Raw genomic sequence first — 26,531 nt, 5'->3', positions numbered from 1 at the left:
AGCAACAATTGCTTCCCAAAGGTATATGTCTAAGGTTTTGTCTTTTCTTTTTTATTTAAGAGACTCTGTTGAATTTAAGCTTTATGGGGATTAAGTCTAACATCTGCATCATCACTGCGTCATATTAATAGCATATTTACCATGTACCAACACTGTTTTAGGTGCTTTGTGTATATTATCTCGTTTCGCTTCACCACAACTCTATGAAGTAGGTACTTATTATCCCTATTTTATAGATGAGAAAACTGAGTACAGAAAAGTTAAAATTTCCTGGGTTTACACAGAGGTAATGTGGTTCCAAAATTTGTGCTTTTAAATCACTATATCCTATATTGCTTCTCCAGAGAAAGGAAACTTAGCATTGAAGTAATTATTATTAACATTTAAAACTCTGCTTTTAAAGTGAATATAGCATAGAGGACCTAATTTATAGACACTTACCATTTATCTTATGAAAAACGTCATAGATCTTTAAAGTTGAAAAGGGATCTTAAAGGTCACTACTGCTGTCATTTTACAAAGACGAAGAAATTCTGTCCTAGAGAGGTAAAGTTACCTACTCAGTTTATATGGCAAGTTATTTATGGAAAGGTATTAGAACTCCAAGTAAGTACTCTGACTTCCAGTAAAGTGGAAAATCTGTGTTGTGAAAAGAATATTTGACTAGAATTTTGATGGCTTGAAACTTGTTCTTGGCTCCTTATTTACCATCCTGTGTCCTCAGAAGCTCTGTGTTTCTTTGTTATGTGTTTATATCTTCCCTGATTAGTGTTATTGGTAGTTGTGCAGATCAATATAATATATTAAAGATATTTAATAAACTTTAAAGTCCTATACAAATAAACATAGTGTATATTATGTTACAGTAAAGCCACCATATCCGTGGGTTCTACATCTGGATTCAGACAAATCTGAGTTGAAACTACTTGGGGCAAAAAAAAAAAAAAAGGATAGTTGCATCTGTACTGAACATGTACAGACTTTTCCTTGCTATAATTCCCTAAACAATATAGTGTAACAACAATTTACATAGCACTGGCACTGTATTAAGTATTATGAGTAATCTGGAGATGATTTAAAGTATACAAAAGGATGTGTATAGGTGATATGCAAATACTGTACCATTATATAAGGGCCTTAAGCATCAGTGGATTTTGGTATCTATAGTGGATCCTGGGACAAATCCCCCATGAATACTGAGAGATGATTGTATTTTTATGACATGTAGTTCATAATATTTTAAGTATTTGTGATATGTTGGTAATCTAGATCACTAGCTGTGATAAGCTTATTCAGTATTGTTGATTTACGGGTGTCATTTGGATCACTAAAAATTTATTGTGTTGTGGTATGTGTTACTTTGCCACCCGTTTTTTTACACATTTTATTTACTTTAAGAAAGTTGTACATTTGATTTTTTTCCCTCACAATACCCACTTAATGAAAAGTTATGCTTTTGCTTTGCTTATGAAGAACATAACAATAACATCTATTGAATACTGTTTAGTGTTCTGATTGTCTGAAAAGAGCATACAAGATTGTCCTCAGTTTGGATATAGTGACTGAGCTAAGATAATAAATAGAGTTTAGTGAAGTTGAAATTTTTGTTTCTTGGCATGGTAGTAGGCATAGAGTTGTTTTCTTAAACTTCGAAGAAGACATATGCTTAACTTTTTTATTTTTTATAGGAATAATGTATTTGTGGCCTTGGACATGAGGCAGTCAGTCCTCTGTTGCTGTTAACATAAGGTCAGGGACTGATGAGGAAAGCATGGACCTAATGAACGGGCAGGCAAGCAGTGTCAATATTGCAGCTACTGCTTCTGAGGTAAGATATTTAAGAAGCTTAGGTATAAAGTTTCTTACCTGGCTTTCTAATTTTTCAAGCGTTATGTTTGTTCACATACTTAAATCAGAAGTGCATTTAGTGCAGAAGTACATGTGCAGAAGTACACATATTTTAACTTTTACTTTAGTGATTCATATGTTCCCTGTGCATCATAGATATACTTAATCCTTATCTACTTAAGATACTTGAAAAATAATGACAAATAATGGTAACTCATAAAACTCTTTAGTTTTAAAAGAAACAGAATTTCTTTTTAGAGTATTTTTACATTACATCATCCTTGAGGGCAATAATGCAAGTAAGGCAAAGAAAGATTCTTTTACTTGGAATCACTAAATTTTGGGCACCGTCTAGATCCCTTGATTCCACATATATTAGAGGAAACCAAAGAACTGTTAGGCTGGAATGTTGTAAGGGCTTACTCTGCTGATGTAGTTTAGCATTTAAGATGGAGATGTGAAGACTGAACTAGATGCTCACCCCTCTAGTTAATAAATTATGATTGTATTTTTGCCCCAACTTTTTTCTTTTTTTCTTTGTGTATAAATCTGGGGAACTTGCCTGCTTTCCTTAATAACCTTAGCATCTGGCTTCTATATTTCTTGTTTTTCTCGTAGTATATTGGATGAGAATAATGTTTATGACCCTTTAACACCTTGACCTCAAAGTTCCTTAATAGCCTCAACTCCATTTTGCCCCAGCTAGTTACTTAGGCCTTGATATCACTGAAAATAGTCTAAGTCTATGGTTTCAATTGTTTTTGTTATGTAGATGATTTATTTTTATCTCTAGCCCTGGCTTCTCTTATGAATTTTATTAAGAATTTTTGATGGACCAGACATTTTAATGTCCACAAAATCAAGTTTCTTACTACTGTTCTGCTCCACAACCATAAAGAAAATAGTCCAACCCTTTTCTCTAACTTATGTTAATAGCATCACATTTCCATAGCCATCTAAGTTTAAATCTTTAGACGTGTGGTTTTTTTGTGGGGGTGTTTGAGACAGAGTTTTGCTCTTGTCGCCCAGACTGGAGTGCAGTGGCACGATCTTGGCCCACTGCAACCTCTGCCTCCCGGGTTCAAGCAATTCTCCTGCCTCAACCTCCCCAGTAGCTGGGATTACAGGTGCTTGCCACCACGCCTGGCTAATTTTTCTATTTTTAGTAGAGATGGGGTTTCACCTTGTTGGCCAGGCTGGTCTTGAACTCCTGACGTCAGGTGATCCACCGCCTTGGCCTCCCAAAGTGCTGGGATTATAGATGTGAGCCACTGCATCCGGCCAATGTGTTGTTAATTTTTGCCCACCACAACCATTGTCTCATCATAGCAGAGAGAGTCCACTAGCAAGACAGAAGTTATAATCTTATATAACGTAATCATGGAAGTGACATCTCATCTCCTTTTCCATATTCTGCTGGTTAGAAACAAGTCACAAGTTCTGCCCACACTCAAGGGGAGAGGATCACGCAGGGGTGAGAATACCAAGAGATAGAGATCTTTAGCAGCTTTTAGAGCCTGTCCACTGTGCTTTATCTCTGGGATCCAGTACTTTTCTGCTTATTTCTATTACTGTGCTACCATGTTAGTTTGGTCATTTATTATTTCTTGTCTAGATTAGTGCCATGGCCTTTTAGTTGGGTGTTGCACTTATATTTTCTGTTGTTTCTGGTCCTGCAACTGAAATTTAAGATTAGTATTCTTAAAATACAACTCTTAAACTTTATCTTTTCTCAAAACTGTCTGTGGTTCCTCATTGCCTACTAATTAAATTTAAATGCCCACTCAGCCTTTTATTCAAGACTTTCTTCAAAATGGCCCCAAATTTTTGGATTTAACTCCTACTAATCCTCTACTTGAAACTTAACAGTCTAACGAGAGAATACTACATTTGCTGGTGTCTGTATAAACCATTACATTTTCCTTCTTCTGTCATAACTTTGCCTATACCAGTGTTTCTAGCTGGAATTTTTCTTCCCATTCTGGTGTGTCCCCTCCCCATCATTGCACACACAAAAAGTTTTGTCTTTCAAACATATTTCAAATGCTATGCTTTTAATAAAGCCTCTCCTAATCCCTTAAACAGCTGGGAGCTTTCCTATTTTTAAAACTGTCACTTAGAAAAATCTCTTTCTATAATTTTTTCCACAAATTTATACATAGCTTTTTTATATTTACAACCATAGGATTATGTTTATATATGTTTGTAATATATATTTGTTTTCTTTGTATATTTATAACCATATTTCTTGAATATGTTATGTATGTATGTGTATATTTTTAACTATATGTCCAGAAATACCTGTTCTAGTATCATAGGAAGCAGAATACAAATATTTATTAAATAAAATAGATCATTTCTCTTGTACAAACAATTCTGTTGACTTTACTAAAAGTGAATTAATTACATCAGGCTTCAGAGTAGTATAATTAGCAGTTGTAAAGTAAGAGTGAAAAAGTCTGCCCTTTAAATTGTCCATTTATTGTGGCAAGAAAATAAAATTTAAAATCTATATTTTCCACCTTCTCTCAAATTATAGATCTAGTAACATCAAAGTACAAATTTCTTATAGAAGTGATAAGCTTACAGAATGGATAAAATACTTTATCCTTTCTCAGTACCTTTTATATTTAACCTGTGTTTGAAGTTTCTGTCAGTAGGAGAATTACGGTGAACTTGTTTTCAGACATTTAGAAGACATTTAGAAGTTTTTGAGTCATGCCTTGAATGAATTACTGCTATTCTCTTGGTGGACATTATTGCTTAGTGTCTTATCATTACCAATTTATTACTGGTATTAGGGAAGCGCATCAAAATGCACACTAGTAATTTTTTAAGCCTCTAATGGCCATTAAGAAGGAAAAAAGAGAAATGTTTATTCTTTTTGATAAGCAATAAAATTGTCATGATGATTTACTAACTTGGATGAGTTAAAAACTTGGAGAAAATTACTGATTTATGTTTATGATTCATGTGTTCACCTGACGGAATGCATCTGGTTATTTGGACAGCTATTGGATTAGTGTATACTGCTTAACTGATGTCTATTTGAATACTTAACATTATGAAAAAAATTTTGTATTACTTTTGGGACATAAAATAATATTGTTGACATACTATAAACTAGTCATAGTTAATGGAGATTAAACACAAGAAATAAAATTCCATTTTATTTATGAGACTTGAGGTTTCTGCTTGGATTCATTCACTGGAATTCAGGTTTCTGCTCAGATTTGTAAAGAGCTTAGAATTCATCACTCCAGTCCTCACAATAGGAAAAAAGCTAAACAAACTGAAAATCAATAACTCCTCTTAGCTCTATCAGAGAATTGCTATCATAGAGCACATTTAACAGTGATGCCCTGAAACCTGGAGAGATAGGCAAATAGAGAATCACAGCTTACAGGAACAGAAGTCAATGGAGCCATGTAAAACCTAATTGATGAACTGCTGGAGACTGTGTGTGGACTAGCTTGAAAGTTAAAAACTTCTTGGGGGTCCAGTCTTAGGTTCTTCTCACCCTCTGCTTTTGTGATTTTTATTACCTCTAGGATGCCCACCAGCTTCTCACAGTAAAGACAGAGAAAAATTCCCTTCTGCTTCTAGCAGGGGGAGGAAAGAAGTAGCCATTTTGAAATACACCCAGATAGAAAGTAACCATATTGAAATATGACCAGAGCATTCTGTTCTCCACCTGCCCTCAAGGGAAACTACTTCACCAGAGCCTAACCTACTTGGGAGAGGAAAAATCCTCAGCTTGAAGCCCCTCTTGACTTCCTATCTCACCTAAGCAGAGCCAGGGGGACAGAGAAGCATTTGTGAAGGTCACAGTCTGGAGACACACTCAGTGAAAGACTGAAACCTAATCACAGGACTATAGGACACTCCCCCCCAGCACCCCCTCAAATACACACACACACCCTGCCTTCCCCCGCCACATCAGCAGGGCTCCTGTATAATGCTAAGATTTCAGCTGAAAGAACTGCAAGGCTCAGACTGTAAGAAGAGATTTCTAGGGAAACCCAAAGACAACAGAGGATAAAAAAATGATACTAGAGGAAATTGAAGACTCAGACACCTATAACAACACCAAATTATAAGCACAGCATAATGCCTAGCATGATAAAAATAAACCCTTACAGTAAAGGCCTATTCAACCTGAGTTCCTATTACCCAATATACCATTTCTAGCTTTCAACAAAAAATTACAAGCCGTGCTAAAAGGCAAGGAAAAAACACAGTTTGAAGAGATAAATCAAGCAACAGAACCACACTCATATGGCAGAGATTTCACAATTATCAGACTGGGAGTTAAAATTAACTGTCATTAATATGCCAAAGTTTGTAATGAAAAAAAGCATACAGCATGCGAGAACAAATGGATAATATAGGCAGGGATATTAAAACTATTAAGAATTGAAAAGAAATGCTAGGATTCAAAAGCACTGTGACAAAAACGAAGAATGCCTTTGGCGAGCTAACCAGTACCAGTAGACTGGTGACCAATAGACAGCCAAGGAAAGAATCAGTGAACTGGAAGACATGTCAGTAAAACTTCCCAGACTGAAATGCAAAGAGAAAATACAATGAAAAAAAAGAAAGAAAAAAAAACAACAAAAAACAGAATAGCTCAGGACTGTAGGACAGTGACGAAAGGTGTAGCATTTACATAATGGGAACACCAGAAAGACAAGAGAAAGAAGCAGAAGAAATATTTGAAGTAATAATAGTTGAGAATTTTTCAAAGTTAATGACAGATCCCTTTCTTTGTAATGATCATGGCTCGATACTTGGTATTTAGCTGCTACTAAAAGGGAGGAAAAGCAAAAATGAGGCATAATGACAAGTGCTTAAAACTAATATATAATAGCTGGTGGGTTGATCTATGTGTACTGTGCTAATTGAAACTTTGATTAATTTTTTTGCTGTTATGTGTAGCCTCATATCCTACCACCATTTAATAGAGCCTGATCTAAATATTCTCATATTGATGTTCCTCTGAATTTAGCCAAGTGATACAGAATATATTATTATGTCATGGCACAGACGAAGTGGAAAATTTTTAACAGTAATAAGATTTTCAGGGCCAAAATCCACCTTTCATTCTACGTATAGCCACAGCATATTCAAACTTGAAACAGTAATTTTTAAGCAGGGAAAACTTAAATTTGTAGTATAATAGGAAGAATAGTATTAATTGTACTATCACAAACAGATCACATAACTAAGAATGGATTTTATGTAACTAATTAACAGTATTCTGAATATTTTCTGATATGTTATAAAGCTAATTTGTCTTTTTCTTAATAAAAATTAGTTTAAAAAATTTTAAGTAAGTGTATAGCCTTCTCCCCTGACTTCCCTTTACCTTATTTGAGAATCACTGAACTAGTTAAATCATTTATTTCTGTAGGAAATGATAGGTTGTCAGGATGAGGAAACTGACACACAAGAAAATGACTCATTCAAGAACCTAAAAATTTAAAGTCACAGTGTTAGATTTCAAGTTGTCTGACCCTTTATCTGGTACTCTAACAACTAAGCAGCATGTTCTGCTCAACTTTTCTGCAGCATTTGTTAACCTGCTGTTTTGTTTTCTCAGTTTTTAAGGCCAATCTAGTTTCTATCACTTGATTGTTAGACAGTATTTAAAAGGCTGCATTTTCTTTCACTTTAACAGAAAAGTAGCAGCTCTGAATCCTTAAGTGACAAAGGTTCTGAATTGAAGAAAAGCTTTGATGCTGTGGTATTCGATGTTCTTAAGGTTACACCAGAAGAATATGCGGTAAGCCTCCTACCTCTGTCTCCTCCAGTTTTGCACATAATTTACATATTGGTGCTATTGAGTTAGAATTTGTAGGTCCAGCAAAGGAGACAGCTTTTAGAAAGCTGGATATGGGAATTATTGGGGAAAATAGTACAGCTGTGGAGCAAACAGAGGGATGAAGTGGGAAAAGTAAGAAAAGCTGTACTTTTTTTTAGGGCAACTTTATAAGTTACACTTCAATTTGGTAAGTAGCAATATGTATTTACCATTATGGTAATTGCTTTCATCCCTCTATACCATTTCTCTAAGCCAACTATATTTTGTTGACATATCTAAGAAACAATTTCACCGGTTTTTTTTAAATTAAAAAATTGAAAAATGAAATATGAAGGTGTTATTAGATGAAAGGTATCTAGAAAAACATTTATTTCTTAATATAAATTTGTTTTCTCATTCTCCTTTTTAACAGAATATATTGATTTCCTAATGTTAAACCATTCCTGCATTCCAGACATAAACTGTGCTTGGTCATAGCATATTATTCCTTGATAGTGTTGACTTTTGTCTTATATCTATAGCCATAAGTGGGATAGGTCCATAGCATATAAATCTCTTAGACAGAATGTTGGCTTTAATGTAGTTTCATTATTTTTTTATAAGTTAGGAAGAAAACCTTTTTAGTAATATCTGGTTTTATACCACTGTTTGAGGAGCTGTATTGTAATCATCATGACAAGAACACTGCTACATGAACTAATCTGATTTTTATTTTTTGATTATAATTTAATGTGACTGTCCAAATTTTTAAAATTATTTTTATTTTTTAACTTTACACAATTTATCTTCCAAGAAAATATAAATAGGCATGAGATAATTAGAAATAATTCTATTTAGCCGGGCGCGGTGGCTCACGCTTGTAATCCCAGCACTTTGGGAGGCCGAGGCGGGCGGATCGCGAGGTCAGGAGATCGAGACCACGGTGAAACCCCGTCTCTACTAAAAATACAAAAAATTAGCCGGGCGTGGTGGCGGGCACCTGTAGTCCCAGCTACTCGGAGAGGCTGAGGCAGGAGAATGGCGTGAACCCGGGAGGCGGAGCTTGCAGTGAGCCGAGATTGCGCCACTGCACTCCAGCCTGGGCGACAGAGCGAGACTCTGTCTCAAAAAAAAAAAGAAATAATTCTATTTAATGGTACAGGGGCTAAATTTTGTTTTCCATAAGCCCTTATAAATTTGAGTATTTGGTAATATTTTAGTATAGAATATAATTTTAATTTAGGTTACATATTATGGTGTAGAATTCCGAAGAAGAAATTGTCATTTTTACTTTATATTTCAGGGTCAGATAACATTAATGGATGTTCCAGTATTTAAAGCTATTCAACCAGATGTAAGTAGTTTTGAGAATGTTCCTTTTAAATATAGAAAACGATCAATCTCAAATTAAGTGTTTTAGAAATGTCAAATTATACTTCATATTAATTTTAAAATATTTGAAGCTTGTGTTGTAACTTATCTACATACTGTTTGGGCCTCAGAAACCCATGTGGCATTCATAGCAATACATTATTGAGTCACAGATAGGACTATACTTGACCCTTGAACAAAGCGGAGGTTAGGGGCACTGACGCTTGCTCAGTGAAAACTCTTTCTATAACTTTTGATTCCCCGCAAACTTAACTTCAAATAGCCTGATGTTGACCAAAAGCCTTACTGGTAACATAAACAATCAACGAACACATATTTTGTATGTTATATGTATTTTGTACTCAGTTCTTACAATAAACTAGAGAAAAAATGTTACTAAGAAAATCATTTTCAAAAAACAACAAAATTGATAGACCGCTAGCAAGACTAATAAAGAAGAAAAGAAAGAAGAATCAAATAGACGCAATAAAAAATGATAAAGGGGATATCACTGCCGATCCCACAGAAATACAAACTACCATCAGAGGATACTACAAACACCTCTATGCAAATAAACTAGAAAATCTAGAAGAAATGGATAAATTTCTCGACAAATACACTCTCCCAAGACTAAACCAGGAAGAAGTTGAATCTCTGAAAAGACCAATAACAGGCTCTGAAATTGTGGCAATAATCAATAGCTTACCAACCAAAAAGAGTCCAGGACCTGATGGATTCACAGCCGAATTCTACCAGAGGCACAAGGAGGAGCTGGTACCATTCCTTCTGAAACTATTCCAATCAATAGAAAAAAAGGGAATCCTCCCTAACACATTTTATGAGGCCAGCATCATCCTGATACCAAAGCCTGGCAGAGACATAACCAAAAAAGAGAATTTCAGACCAATATCCTTGATGAACATTGATGCAAAAATCCTCAATAAAATACTGGCAAACCGAATCCAGCAGCGCATCAAAAAGCTTATCCACCATGATCAAGTGGGCTTCATCCCTGGGATGCAAGGCTGGTTCAACATACACAAATCAATAAATGTAATCCAGCATATAAACAGAACCAAAGACAAAAACCACATGATTGTCTCAATAGATGCAGAAAAGTCCTTTGACAAAATTCAATAACCCTTCATGCTAAAAACTCTCAATAAATTAGGTATTGATGGGATGTATCTCAAAATAATAAGAGCTATCGATGACAAACCCACAGCCAATATCATACTGAATGGGCAAAAACTGGAAGCATTCCCTTTGAAAACTGGCACAAGACAGGGATGCCCTCTCTCACCACTCCTATTCAACATAGTGTTGGAAGTTCTGGCCAGGGGAATCAGGCAGGAGAAGGAAATAAAGGGTATTCAATTAGGAAAAGAGGAAGTCAAACTGTCTCTGTTTGCAGATGACATGATTGTATATCTAGAAAACCCCATTGTCTCAGCCCAAAATCTCCTTAAGCTGATAAGCAACTTCAGCAAAGTCTCAGGATACAAACCAGTAACAGACAAACAGAGAGCCAAATCATGAGTGAACTCCCATTCACAGTTGCTTCAAAGAGAATAAAATACCTAGGAATCCAACTTACAAGGGATGTGAAGGACCTCTTCAAGGAGAACTACAAACCACTGCTCAATGAAATCAAAGAGGACACAAACAAATGGAAGAACATTCCATGCTCATGGGTTGGAAGAATCACTATGGTGAAAATGGCCATACTCCCCAAGGTAATTTATAGATTCAATGCCATCCCCATCAAGCTACCAATGACTTTCTTCACAGAATTGGAAAAAACTACTTTAAAGTTCATATGGGACCAAAAAAGAGCCCGCATCGCCAAGTCAATCCTAAGCCAAAGAACAAAGCTGGAGGCATCATGCTACCTGACTTCAAACTATACTACAAGGCTACAGTAACCAAAACAGCATGGTACTGGTACCAAAACAGAGACATAGGTCAATGGAACAGAACAGAGCCCTCAGAAATAATGCCGCATATCTACAACTATCTAATCTTTGACAAACCTGACAAAAACAAGCAATGGGATAAGGATTCCCTATTTAATAAATGGTGCTGGGAAAACTGGCTAGCCACATGTAGAAAGCTGAAACTGGATCCCTTCCTTACACCTTATGCAAAAATTAATTCAAGATGGATTAAAGACTTACATGTTAGACCTAAAACCATAAAAACCCTAGAAGAAAACCTAGGCAATACCATTCAGGACATAGGCATGGGCAAGGACTTCATGTCTAAAACACCAAAAGCAATGGCAACAAAAGCCAAAATTGACAAATGGGATCTAATTAAACTACAGAGCTTCTGCACAGGAAAAGAAACTACCATCAGAGTGAACAGGCAACCTACAAAATGGGAGAAAATTTTTGCAACCTACTCATCTGACAAAGGGCTAATATCCAGAATCTACAATGAACTCAAACAAATTTACAAGAAAAAACCCCATCAAAAAGTGGGCGAAGGACATGAATAGACACTTCTCAGAAGAAGACATTTATGCAGCCAAAAAACACATGAAGAAATGCTCATCATCACTGGCCATCAGAGAAATGCAAATCAAAACCACAGTGAGATACCATCTCACACCAGTTAGAATGGCCATCATTAAAAAGTCAGGAAACAACAGGTGCTGGAGAGGATGTGGAGAAATAGGAACACTTTTACACTGTTGGTGGGACTGTAAACTAGTTCAACCATTGTGGAAGTCAGTGTGGCGATTCCTCAGGGATCTAGAACTAGAAATACCATTTGACCCAGCCATTCCATTACTGGGTATATACCCAAAGGACCACAAATCATGCTGCTATAAAGACACATGCACACGTATGTTTATTGCAGCACTATTCACAATAGCAAAGACTTGGAACCAACCCAAATGTTCAACAACAATAGACTGGATTAAGAAAATGTGACACATATACACCATGGAATACTATGCAGCCATAAAAAATGATGAGTTCATGTCCTTTGTAGGGACATGGATGAAACTGGAAACCATCATTCTCAGTAAACTATCGCAAGGACAAAAAACCAAACACTGCATGTTCTCACTCATAGGTGGGAATTGAACAATGAGAACTCATGGACACAGGAAGGGGAACATCACATTCCAGGGACTGTTTTGGGGTTGGGGTGAGGGGGGAGGGACAGCATTAGGAGATATACCTAATGCTAAATGACAAGTTAATGGGTGCAGCACACCAACATGGCACATGTATACATACATAACAAACCTGCACATTGTGCACATGTACCCTAAAACTTAAAGTATAATAATAATAATAATAAAGAAAAAAAAAGAAAATCATAAGGAAAAGAAACAATATTTACTATTCATTAAGTGGAAGCGGATCATCATAAAGGTCTTTATCCTCATTATCCTCACATCGAGTAGACTGAGGAAGAAGACAGATTTGTTCTGCTATCTCAGGGGTGATAGAGGTGGAAGAAAATCCGTGTGTAAGTAGACCCATGTGTTGTTTACAGGTCAGCTGTATTTGAATCATTTTGATTGATTTGGCTTCATTACTTACTGGAGGAAATAGACTTAGGGAAGTTGAATGATTTACCTATTGTTTTGAAGCTTTTTAATGGGAAGATGGAAATTTGAAACTGAGTTTCACCAGTAACTCTAGTAATCTTTTCCCTTATATCTTTATTTTATGACTTAATAATATGACTGTGTTGACATTTTGGAGAGAAGAGAAAGGATCAAGAAACATATCGTTTGTTTCTAATGAAAACAAAGGGACTGGCATTATGCATCTATCCACTATAATCATGGGGAGTGTGTGTGTATAGTGTTCCTATCATTTTAACATCCTGAGTGTGATGCTATCTCTATTTTACTGATGAGGAAACAGTGATAGTTGTCTTTGGTACACAACTAAGTGGTGGAACTGGGTTTCAGACTCTAAAATCTGATTTTTTTTAAGCTCTTATCTAGTATATCAATGTGATTTTGTATTCCAAAACAAAGTCATTCATAATCCTGAAATTCAATACTATAAAATAGATACATTTTTAGTTCTTTTGGGAACAAAATATAGTGTATTCATTGTGCTATATACAAGTCTGTAGTGGCCCTGAACACTGTAATGACTATGAGTTTCCATTTATGTCCTACATGATTTAGGTAGTATTAGTCCTGTGATTTTCAAGTAAGTTACTTCCTGTCTTAGTATCTCAAATTCGGTACCTGTAAATGAAGGGGTGGGCCTAAATGATCTCTTAGTTCCCATCATTTCCACAATTCTGTGTTTTCCTAACTTTTCCCCCATACCACAGAGGGCTCTCTAAGTAGAACCATTGGATTAGCAATAGAAGAACAACAATGTATTCTATAAACAAAGCACAAGAAGAAAATGGCTTTTGTATTTAAATGGCAAAAAGAAAAAACCAGAAATACTTATTTCTTCTCCTCCCTGAAAAAAAAATCAAAAAAATGAAATTCTTTATACAAATTACATTTTTGACCTAAAATTCACCTGTCTTCTTCTTAGGTGTATTTTTTCCTTTTGAATGAACTGCAACAGTTGTATTGCTGCTTTATATGAGATCAGTGCTGTCTAGCAGAAATATAGTATAAGCCATTTATATAACTTTGTTTTCTGGTAGCCACATTATAAGGTAAAAAGAAAGATGAAATTGATTTTAGTGATTTTATGTAACCTGCTACATACAAAATATTATCGTTTCAACTTGTAATCAGTGTAAAAAATTATTGAGATATCTTACATTCTTTTTTCTCCGCCAAGCCTTCAAATCCAACATATACAACAATTACAGTACGTCTTTATTTGGAGTAGCTATATTTCAAGTGCTTAGTAGCCATTGGTGGCTAGGAGCTTGGATATTGAAGATCCAGATGATACTACTTGAAGACATAGACTTCACATCTATGGGAATTTTTTATTCCCTTGGGACATCTGATAGTACTTTGTGAAACTTAGAAATAAACCTTAAAATTCCCTTGACCTTTACTCCATTTATCTTATCCCATTGATTTTTTTAACCTCCTAAGTATCTTGTCTATCCAGTCTGTCTCTACTCCCAACACCCCAATGTAAAATACCATCTTCTCTCAAGTGAATTATTGCAGTGACCTCTTACTTCATCTACCTGCATTTACTTTGACCCCTCTAAATGCTTTTTTACCCAGTAGCCATGGTAATCTTTTCAACATCTGTTGGATCTGTTTATATGATCGCTCTGCTTAAAACACTTCATTGGCTTCCTGTTGCTCTGAGGATGAAACACCATCTTAATATGGTCTACAGATCTCTTCACAGTTTTACCTTTTTCTACCTTCTGCAACCCCATCTTACATCTTTCCTATCTTTCTGGTCTAAGATACACCAGCCTTCCTTTAGCCCCTCTCACCACTGAGCCTGTGCACATCCTAATTAACTTCTACTCATCTTTCAGTTCTCAGTTCTAGTTTGACTTCCTCAGGTAAGCTTTATTTGTCTTTCTACAGGGTCACCTAGCACTCTGCTTTTTCACTGGACTCATCGATTGCAATTTTACATTTGTGTTGTGATTCAACAAATATTTACTGGATGCCTATTGTATGCCTATTATATGCAATTTAAAACATCTAGTTTAGTTGCTGAAGGTATAGCAGTAAGCAGACACTAAAATTCCTGGCCTCATGGATCTGATGTTTGAGTGAGGTTAGCTATACAGTGTCATGAAAAACATAAAGCAGAGAGAAGAGAATAGGAAGTGTGAGGATAGTGGGGGTTGCAACTTTAGATAGGATGATCAGAAAGACCTTACTGAGGAGATGACATCTGTGTTAAGGCCTAAAGGAGGTGAGTGAGAGAGCAAGCCATATGAGTGTTTGGGGAAATAGTATTCCAGGCAAAGGGAAAGTCGGGGCAAAGGCCAGTGAGCTACAGTGAGTGAGCAAGGGAGGGAATGTACTAGAAGATGAGAGGTAGGGTGAGGGCTAGATGGTGTGGGGCCCTGAACACCATTGTGAAAAAGATGGGAAGCCATTAGAGGGTTGTGAGCAGAGAAGTGACATTTTCTGCGTTAGGTTTTAAGTCGCTCTTTTTTTTCTCTTCTTTCTTTTTTTTTGACAATCTTGCTCTGTCACCCAGGCTGAAATGCAGTGGTGTGATCTCGACTTACTGCAACCTCTGCCTCCCGGGTTCAAGTGATTATCCTACCTCAGCCTCCCTAGTAGCTAGGACTCCAGGTGCATGCCACCACGCCTAGCTAATTTTTGTATTTTTAGTAGAGACAGGGTTTCACCATGTTGGCCAGGCTGGTCTCAAACTCCTGGCCTCAAGTGATCCACCCGCCTTGGCTTTCCCAAATGCTGGGATTACAGGCATGAGCCACTGTGCCCGGCCTTAAGCAGCTCTTTCAGACTGCTGACTAGGATATGTGGCAAAGTGAGCATAGGGGAAGAGGTGGTACCAAGGACTGAATCAAGGAGACCACGTGAGAGATGAAGGTGGCTTAGATTAGGGTGGGAATGGAAGAGATAAATGAGAAGTTGCCAGACATCATTTGTGAAACGAGTCAAGGATGACACCAAGGTTTTTGGCCTGAAGCCAGATGCATGTAGTTGATATTCTCTGGGATAAAAAATGATTATTGTTGTCCTATACAACTCCTGGGGCTGCTATTCATATAACATATAATGTACAATGCACCCTTGTGGAGAAAGGCTAGAGGAACAGATTTTGCAGGAGTTTGGCTTTGGACATACTTATTTTAACATTCCTATTAGACAGCCAAGGAGAATGTTGAGTTAGGGAATGTATACTGGCATATATTTCCAGTCCGGTCTAGAAGTATAAGTTTGGGAGATGTCAGTGTAGAGGTGGTATTTAAAAGTGTGGGTGAGATTATCAAGAGAGTGAATGCAGGTACTTGATTTGCTTGCCTCTCCACCAGATTTTAAGCTACATGAGGGCAGAGACTGACAATTTTTGCTTACCATTTTGTCTGGCACATAGTGGAAGCTCAATATTTAGAACGAGAGGATGAACATAGTATTTAGTAAATGTCTACCCAATGAGAGAGTGTTTTTAAAAATTGACAACAGTAACTATTGGAAGAAATGATGTAGCACCAAAATACTTTCAGTTTTTTTTTTGGAGACAGGGTCTGGCTCTGTTCCCCAGGTTGTAGTGCAGCAGTGCAATGATGGCTCACTGCAGCCGGGACCTCCCAGGCCCAAATGATCCTCCCACCTCAGCCTCCCAAGTAGCTGGGACCATACATATATGCCACCATGCCTGGCTAATTTTTTATTTTATTTTTTTAGAGGCAGGGTCTCGTTAATGCTGCCCAGGCTGGTCTCAAACTCCAAGGCTCGAGTGATCCTTCTGCCTTGGCCTCCCAAAGTGCTGGGATTACAGGTGTGAGCCACTGCGCCCAGCCAAAATATTCTTAATGTGTTAGTCCCATGTGAACACTGAGTGTATTAAATCTGGCCAGTATAAAAAGGCCTTGTTTTCTGGCAGAAAAATGTTATTAAAATTTAGTATGATATATTAAAGACATATAACAAAGCATAGTAAATAATAAGATAAATTCCTGTGTACCTAACCAGTACTGATAAAGGCTTTCTGCATTCTCCCACCAAGGTAATCACCATCCAGTATTGGTCTATATCATTACTGTCTATTTAGTTATGTTTTTTATTTATGTATAGGTATCCCTTAATGCGTGCTATTGCAGTTTTAAATATTTTATGTAGATGCTGTTCTGTTGTTTTGGTCTTTTTAGCATGCTTTTGATGTTCTTGTCTTCTTAGCATGCTTTTGATGTTCAACATTGTTGACTAGCATCTATGTTGATATATACACTTTAATGCATTAATCACTGGATTATAGAGCATCTTTAAATTTTTAATCAACTATTGCTAATTTGTTTTCCAAAATGATTGTACAGATATTGTTTATTATGTCAAAACTCTTGCTACTGATAAGTTAAATTGTTTAACCTATGATGGCAGCCAGTTTAGTGTATTAATCTTTATTAACATAAAATGATGTCTCTTTATATAGTATACATTAGAATATTACCTTCACTGGAGGATAAAGGAATTCTTATTGTTAAATGAAAATTAAACCTCAGATATTATGAAAAGATATTGGTTATAACTGAGTCTATAACTAGTAAATTAATTTTATGTTTCTGTCCATTATATCAATATTCAGGTCTCTACGTCATATATAATTGTATATTAAAACTATACCTATACTTTATAAAACTGTTTAAAAGATCTTCAGTGTATTTTGTTTTTGTTTTTGTTTTTTGAGACAGCATCTCACTATATTGCCCAGGCTGGATTGCAGTGGCATGATCACAGCCCACTGCATCCTTGATCTCCTGTGCTCAAGCAGTTTTCCCACCTCAGCCTGCCAAGTAACTAAGACTAAAGGCATACACCACCACACCTGCCTAATTTTTTTTTTTTTTTTTTTTGGGGGGGTAGAGACAAGGTCTTACGACTTTGCCCAGGCTGGTCTTGAATGCCTGGGCTCAAGCGATCCCCCCTGCCTCGGCTTCCCAAAGTGCTGGGATTACCAGTGTGAGCCAGCACACCAGGCTGAAAACTATTTAAATCAGTGCTCATTTTTATGTGTTTTCACATGTAACGTTATTTTAGGTGATGGTTTATTTATATTAAAATATGAACTAAATTTCAATTTTGAAGAATATAGATTCTGAATCCAACTGTGTGGTATAGTGATTTTAGTTGCAGATTGGTGATTGAACCACGCAAGTCTCAGCTTTCAATAATCTAGACAGTTTCTGAGTTACATATAATGCATATCTCTTACTCCTGATTTAATTCCCTAAGTAGGACCTGGTAATTCTTACTAGTTTATGGAATTCTGCATTTTCAACTCTAGTATGTCAAGCAGAATTTAGCTAAATGTGTTCTACCTAAACTCGTTCTTGACTTGGAGGAAGAAACTATAGGGCAACTATAAGAAGTACAGTTTGCTCAGAAATAAAGCTGCTTACCTACAGTGTCTGTTGTACTATGTATCTCAGAATTGCTTGGGCGAAAAAAATAAAAATTCCAAGTCTTTTATTTCATGTAGAAACTGTCTTATCTCTGAAGTGTTAAAAATTATTTTTCTTTGTACAAAGATTGTCCTTAGTCATTGATAAAATACTGGATAAGTAAAATCACATCTTTAAAAGCAGATCTGAAGCAAACATAATGCTAAGCCTGGTTTTTCTCCAATTCAGTAAAACACTTGAAATTACCTCAGATTGAAGAACAAGAAAACAGGTTTGGTACTTTATTTTATAGTTTTTTGTGTAATGATAGAGAAGAAAGGCAAATATGTTTACCAAGGAAAAGAATTCACCATTAAACTTCACCAGTCATTTTGAAAACTACTTAGTAGGAATCTAATTACATAGAAAAAAATGTTCCCTCATATTTTGTTAAGTTTTTTAAGGTTCTCTGAGTGCTCTGAACCATCCATTTTTAATACAAGTGAGGAACCGAAAAGTCAGCCTTTCCACTTCTTTCTCTGTCCTTCTCCTGTTCTCCAGTATCTCCCATTGACTTTACCTCCTAAATTTCTTCCCCTTCTTTTCTCCTGTCAACTCTGAAGGATATTTATTGAAAGAATAAAATGCTATTACAAGGCTGCAGCTCATTGGCTCTAGAAATAGGAGTATTCTTTAGTGTCTGTCTGTGGTTGTTGGGACTGAGATTGGTCTCAGCTCAGTCAGTTATATATATCCTGACAGCTCCCTCTCCACCCCTGGCCTCAGTACCGTGCCCTAGTGTTTCCATGCTGGTGCTGCAGAAATCCTAAGATGTTCCATTTGCCCATTGGCCCAAGCTGCGTGACCAAATTTGGATACTTCTATGGATAGTGATCCCTTTCACACAAAACCTTGGTTTTTACTGTTCCCCCTTCCTCTGGATATGTAGTCTCTTAGTGGTGGGGAGAAAATACAATAACATGGTTGTAATTGTAAACTGTAATTATAGTGATTATAAAGAAGGGGAAAAGTTCCATCATCTATATTCAACCACTATTAATATACCCTTGCAACTCTTACTTTGACACAGTTGCTCTCTCACTTTTCTTCTTTTCTTTTTTAGTTTAAAGCAGTTTTGAAGACAAATTGCCATATATTTTGCTGCTGCCCCTCCCCTTTGTAAAATCAGTGTCCAGCACACAGCACTCTGAATGGGTGCTCAATAAATCCTTAATTACTTAATTTCACTTATTTTAAAATTTATTTAAAAGCCCTTTGAATTACAGAAGATAATTTTTTAGTGGCCAAACCATAAGAGCAAGGAGCCAGAAGACTTGTATTTTTGTGTCAGCTTTGCCATTTAATAAATTGTGCTGCCAATACAATCTATTTCTTGTCTTTGGCCTTGAAATTTTTTTAAAACCTAAATAAAGAGTATGTAGACTGGTTGATCTTTAAAATACTTTATAGATCTCTGAGAAATTCCTGGAAGTGGGTAATTTCAGAGTTGAGCTGCAGTTAGTAGTTACAAGGCTTTAATAAATAAGAATTTCAATCAAAGCTACAGGGGTCTTTCTTTCTTTCTTTTTTTTTTTTTTTTTTTTTTTTTTTTTTTTTTTTTTTTAAGAGATGGGGTCTCGCAATGTTGCCCAGACTGGTCTTGAACTCCTGGGCTCAAGTGATCCTCCCACCTCAGCCTCCCAAAGTGCTGGGATACAGGCGTCAGCCACCATGCCCAGCCCAGGAGTCTTAATAAGTGATAAAGGTTGGGGGGCTGTCACAAGTCAAGCACGTACAGATTGGGGTCTGTCATCCCCTTTCAAGAATATAAATTCCATGTGGGCAGGAATCTTTGACTGTTCCATTCACTGGTATCTCTAGCGCCTTAGAATAATACCTTCTCACCTGTTTACTATTAGAGATTGATAAATGACCATTTCAAAACTTCATACTGTACAGCCTGTAGGCATATGATCTCCCGCTGTTTATCATTTTGGAGTCATTTTTGCAAAAGTCTTATCCACCCAATGTGACTTTTATAAAATAGCATCCTTTCTACAGAAATAGGAGTTTTTTCCTTCCCATAATTTAGGCTGTATTTTCAGGTTTCTTCCCTAGTATGAATTTTCCAATGCTGAGTAGGGCAGAAGTTTTACCAAAGGATTCTGTAGTTTCATTAATTTCTAGTATGATTTCTGGTATTCAGTCAAAGCTCAGCACTTATTAAAGTTTTCCCATATTTCTTATATACATAATCCCCCTCAATGTGATTTCTCTTTTGATCATGAAGGTTTGTTTTCTTTTCCCTTCCCTTTCCCTTCTTTCGCTTTTCTTGTTTTGAGACATGATCTCACACTGTCGCCCAGGCTGGAGAGCAGTGATGTGATCTCGGTTCACTGCAACCTCTGCTTCCTGGGTTCGAGTGATTCTCATGCTTCAGCCTCCAGAGTAGCTGGGACTACAGGCGCATGCCACCACACCCAGCTAATTTTTGTATTTTTTGGTAGAGACAGGGTTTCACCATGTTGGCCAGGCTGGTCTCAAACTCCTGACCTAAAGTGAGCTGCCTTGGCCTCCCAAAGTGCTGGGATTACAAGTGTGAGCCACCACACCTGGATTAGATTGTTTTCTTTTAGAAGGCTCTTACACGTTTATTTATAGGGCTTCTCTCCAGTGTGAGTTCTTTCATGTTGCAGAAGCATTGACTGTATTCTGAAGGTTTTTCCATTATTACATTTATAGGATTTTTGTTTTAGATTTTTGTCTATTATAAATTCTCGGATGTTCTATAAAGCTTGTATTTCTTCAGAAGGCATTGCTACATTGATTACACTAATAGGATTTCTCTTCAGAATGAACTTTCTGTTACTAAGCACAGGGTGAGTTATGACAAAAAGGTGGTTTGCAGTGCGGTTTTCTTTCCAGTAGCAATTCTCTGGTGCTTTTAGTAAGCCTTAAGTAGGGGATCAACTGTGCTTGAAATTTGTGCTGTAGTTATTACATTGGATAATGTTTGCCTCTTTTATGAGGGTCTCAAGTATTCATAAAGTGACAGGCTGTATCTGAAAGTCTGACATATAGAGCATTCAAAGAAGAACGTTTTAGGCTGGGCGTGGTGGCTCATGCCTGTAATCTCAGCACGTTGGAAGGCTGAGCCGGGTGGATCACTTGAGGCTAGGAGCTCAAGACCAGCCTGGCCAACATGGAAAAACCCCATCTCTACTAAAAATATGAAAATTAGCCAAGCATGGTGGTGCATGCCTGTAATTACAGCTACTCGGTAGGCTGATACACAGGAATCGCTTGAACCAGGGAGGTGGAGATTGCAGTGAGCCGAGATTACGCCACTGCACTCCAGCCTGCGTGATGGAGTGAGACTCTGTCTCAAAAAAAAAAAGCAAAGAAGAAAGTTTTATACTCTATTTATTCTCGTAGATCAATACATTAAGTCAGTCATTTAGATTATATCAACAGACAGACATTAAATACAAAAAATAATAAGCCCCTCTATATAACTGGGATCACTAGGATTTATTAGGGATCAAGGAAGAATGTTGGTTAAATGAGGGAAAGTACGTAATAGATAATTCTGAATCTTATTAATTAAAATGTTTGTTTGTTTGTTTGTTTGTTTTTTGAAACAAAGTCTTACTCTGTCGCCCAGGCTGGAGTGCAGTGGTACGATCTTGGCTCACTGCAACCTCTGCCTTCCAGGTTCAAGTGGTTATCCTGCCTCAGCCTCCTGAGTAGCTGGGATTACAGGTGTGCTACCACCACACCTGGCTAATTTTTGTATTTTTAGTAGAGATGGGGTTTCACCATGTTGGCCAGGCTTGTCTCGGACACCTGACCTAAGGTGATCCACCCACCTCAGCCTCCCGAAGTGCTGGGTTATAGGCGTAGCCACCACACCTGGCCTGTATCTTATTAAAATATTTCTGAAAAATTTAACAATTGAGATATTTCCGACAGTATATAGAAAAAGCTTCTCTGTGCAAACCTTCTAGTGTATGTCAAGATAATATAATCTTGGAAACATCCAAAGTTCCAGCATCAGGAATATCATAATTCTATCCTTGTTTTAATGAAAATTAATCATTTGCCTTAAAATTAAAATATAAACAATTAATATAATGAGAGATTTGAAGAAAGCAAAGAAGACTTCTAGACTTGAAATTGTTCTGCGATACAGACCAGAATAAACCAATTGCTGTGTTAGAAGCAAGTTGCAGCTGTTTTGTCGGTTTGTATTACTGCTATTCATCACTATGAACTTCTTTAATATATAGTAAGGTAAGGCTTAGATTAGGATTAAGGAAGGTAGAGAAGAAAAGTGTTGTTTGGTAGTGTAGGTGTATATTATGACATCAGAGATAGGAAAAGAAAGCTCCTGCCTGTATCTGTGATCTCATTATATGGGCAGCTTTAACATATTGGGAGGAAAGAAGAGAAAAGAAGATGTGAGTACATTAGAAAATAGAAGGGATTTTTTTATATATATATATCTTAATACCTAGGAGTTAGTTTTAAAGTTTATTTTGTGGGTTAAGATATAGGAGTAGTAGTGAGCACTTCATGTGTGACTGAGACCTCTTTGTAGATAACCATATTAGGCTGAATGCTAATGGATATACTGTATTCCTCTAAAGCTGTCCTCCTTGAGCACAGAGATGTCTCAGCAATAATTAACTTCTCTTTGTTAGGATCTCCCAGCCTCATTGCCCTCTCCCTGCCTCCAGTCATTTACAGATTCCATCACTTTTTCTTTTCTTCTCTCAGTCTCTATCTACATACTCGTCTATATTGGCCTTTTCTCTCTTCTATCTGTAGGTATCCCTACAACATCACCCTTAGAACATTCCTTTTAAGAGTATTGGAACCTACAAGATGAAATTTAGATCAAGAATTCTTTGCAGAACAAACCTACAGATAGAAGGAAGCTGTGACTCCTGTGAATTCAGTAATTATTTCATAGGGTAGGTGGTCATCAGTTGTGGGATTTTGCCCTCCCTGTGCTTCCAAAATAAATGCAAGTGAAAATTGGGCTTAGTAGTTTCATAGTTTAAAATTAATCAATGACTGTTCTTTCAAATACACTTATAATGACTGTTAAGAAATTGCCTTTATATATGATTTACTATTTGAAGATTTCTCTTTACTACGTGATTTTAAAATTGCAAGTTAAATCCATTGGAACAAATTTTAAAGGGTGTCAAGGCTGCTAAATTTCATTTAGCCTTTGCTAAAATGGAGGCTTATTTACATAGTATACTCAAAGCAGTTTTATTCCTAAGTCATATCCTTGAAAAAAGCATCCTTTGAGTTGTTGAGTTTACTTCAACCTTTTGATGTTCATATGAGATATTTTAGTATAGACTAACTCTTGACCAGGCTGAACTGTCAATATGCAAGATGGCATCTGTGGCATAATTTATTTCCTGGATTGTATTCTAGTGTCACTTGGAGGAAGATCTTAGAATCTGAAACAGAAAGAGATAGAGACAAAGGGAAAAGCATTTTTTTTTTTTTTTTAATCACAGAGAAATTTAGCAGCTCTTGAGAGGCAGAGGTGGGGCAGGGCAAAATTCCTTTAATGCCAGGTAACCATAAAGGCATGTCAAAGTTTAAGAAGAAATAGTGGGTTAGTTCTTTGGAGTCCCAGTGCAATTTTACCTTCATAATTCATTATGTAGTTTTGTTTTTATTGCTGTTTTTTAACTTTTTATTTTGAGATAATAGATTCACAGGAAGTTGCAACAAAATAGTACAGAGATAATTAGAGGCCCATAGGAAGTTACAAAAATAGTCCAGAAAAGTCCCATTTACTTACTCTTCATTCAGTTTTCCTCAGCAGTTACATCTTACATAACTATAGTACAATATCAAAACCAAGAAATTGATATTTTTATAATACATGACTGTATAATTCTGTGATTTTTGTCATATATGTAGATTTATCTAACCACTACCTCAGTCAAGATTCAGAACTATTGCATCACCACAAAGATCTCTCCCTGTGCTACCTCTTTATAGTCACACCCATCACATTACTCCTCTCCTACTCCTTACCAGCCTTAACCCTGGCAGCCACAAATCTGTTCTTCGTCTTGTTGAACTGTGAGAATCCACTTATACACATATTTTTTTCAATAAATATTTTGGAAATTTCATCTTGAAGATTTGCAACAATTTGTAAAAAAAAAAAAAACCACATAGCTTAGAAATATCAAAAAAAAATTAAGAAAAAGGGATGGCATGAATGTATAAAATATGTGTAGATACTAGTCCATTTTATCTTTTACTACCATGAGATATATCCAAATGTATTAAGAAAAGTTAATATTTATCAAGACTTATGCACACAAAGACCTTGTGTTCTGCCATATGCGGTCGAGAGAACTATTAAGAAACATAAAGATGCAATATTAAGTCATAACTGCATAAAATTAACTGTAGTGCATACCATTCTATTGTAGTAATTTTGTAACCACCTTGTGTTGCTATTACAGTGAGCTCAAGTGTTGAGAATATCCGCTGAAAACGATGATGCTAATCATCTCCACATGAGCAGTTCCTCTCTCTAGTAAATTGTGTTATCACGGTAAAATGTGATCTCTCACTGTGTTTAGTGCAATATCCTAAACCTTGAATAATACCATGAGACCCATAAGAAGTGCCATTAGTGATGGTGGAAGTGCTTCTAAGAAGCAGAGAAAAGTTACGACATTACAAGAACAAGTTGAATTGCTTGAAATGCACCATAGATTGAGGTCTGCAGCTGCAGTTGTCTGCCGTTTCAAGATAAATGAATCCAGTGTAAGGAGCATTGGTTTTTTTTTTTTTTTTTCAAAGGAGATTTGTGAAGTCTTCACTTTTCATACGCCAGCAGGTATGGAAACCCCACACTTTTTGTGAAATGTTGTATCTTTTATCTTGTATTGAAAATGCAGCTTTTTAAATGGGTCCAGGATTTCTATAAGAAAGTAAACCCATAGCTTCGAATATGATTCAAGAAAAAGCAGTCATTATATGACAACTTGAAGGTGAAGTATCTAAAGCTGGAGAATTTAATGCCAGCAAAGGATGGTTTGATAATTTTAGAAAGAAGTTTTGCTTGAAAAATGTCAAGATAACAGGAGTAGCAGCTTCTGCCTACCAAGGAGCAGCAGACAGGCTCCCAGACACCATTGAGAAAATCATTGAAGAGAATGGGTATCTGCTTGAATAAGTTGTTGTTGTTTTGAGACGGAGTCTTGCTCTGTCGCCCAAGCTGGAGTGCAGTGGCGTGATCTCCGCTCACCGCAACCTCCACTTCCTGGGTTCAAGTGATTCTCCTGCCTCAGACTCCTGAGTAGCTGGGATTACAGGCACATGCCATCATGCCTGGCTAATTTTTTGTATTTTTAGTAGAGACGGGGTTTCACCATGTTGGCCAGGCTGGTCTCAAACTCCTGACCTCATGATCCGTCTGCCTCAGCCTCCCAAAGTGCTGGGATTACAGGCCACTGCACCCAATCCGAACAAGTTTTTAATACAGATGAAAGTGTCCTACTCTGGAAAAAAAAAATGCCACAAAGGACATATATTAGCAAGGAAGAGAGGCAAGCACCACAATTTAAGGCAGATGGGGATAGGCTAACTCTACTGTTTTGTGCAATTGCGGTTGGGTTTATGATCAGGACTGCCCTTACCTATAAAGCTGCTAAACCCTGAGTCTTGAAGGGAAAAGGTAAACACCAGCCGCCAGTCTTTGGATGTAAAATAATAAAGCCTGGAAAATGAGAACCCCTTTTCTGGATTGGTTCCATTGATGCTTTGTCTCTGAAGCCAGGAAGAACCCTGCTAATAAGGGACTGCCTTTTAAAATTATTTTGATTATGAGCAATGCCCCTGGCCACCCAGAGCCCCATGAGTTCAACACCAAAGGCTCATTACACGCAATACTTTATGAAAAGGATTGTCAGTGATACGGAAGAGAACCCTTATATAGAACATCATCAAAGTCTAAAAGAATTGCACTATTGAAGATGCCATCATTGTTAAAGAAAAAGCCATGAAAGCCATCAAGGCCAAAACAATAAATTTCAGCTGGAGAAAACTGTGTCCAGATATTAATGTGAATTCACAGGTTTTATGACAGAGCCAATTAAGGAAATCATGAAAAAGATTGTGGATATGGCAAAAAAGATAGGGAGCTAAGAGTTTCAAGATATGGATCTTGGAGAAATTCAAGAGCTAATAAACACCACACCAGAGGAATTAACAAAAGATGACTTGTTGGAGATGAACGCTTCTGAACCAGTGCCAGATGGTGAGGAAGAAGATGTAGAAAAAGCAGCACTAGAAAACAAAATGGCATTAGACAGTCTAGCAGAAGAGTTCTAGTGATTCAAGACTGCCTTTGACTTCTTTTACAACATGGACCCTTCTATGATACGGGCACTGAAACTAAAGGAAACTATGGAAGAAAGATTGGTACCATATGGTAACGTCTTTAGAGAAA

General features: G+C 36.7%; 1 protein-coding gene across 1 annotated transcript in view; it reads left to right on the top strand.

The window, feature by feature from the left end:
- Positions 1-26,531, top strand: part of RALGPS2 (Ral GEF with PH domain and SH3 binding motif 2) — a 203,225-nt gene that overhangs the window by 49,818 nt on the left and 126,876 nt on the right. Inside the window, exons 2-4 of the mRNA XM_030823929.1 lie at positions 1,689-1,828; positions 7,529-7,633; positions 8,955-9,005. Of these exons, the coding sequence (XP_030679789.1) occupies positions 1,772-1,828; positions 7,529-7,633; positions 8,955-9,005 (213 nt within the window). The 5' untranslated portion in view covers positions 1,689-1,771. The remainder of the gene's footprint in view (positions 1-1,688; positions 1,829-7,528; positions 7,634-8,954; positions 9,006-26,531) is intronic.

Source organism: Nomascus leucogenys, chromosome 12 (genome assembly GCF_006542625.1).
Source record: "Nomascus leucogenys isolate Asia chromosome 12, Asia_NLE_v1, whole genome shotgun sequence".
NCBI classification, from domain to species: Eukaryota; Metazoa; Chordata; class Mammalia; order Primates; family Hylobatidae; genus Nomascus; species Nomascus leucogenys.
Note: the sequence above shows the minus strand (reverse complement) of the source record. Positions and strands in the feature narration are given on the sequence as shown.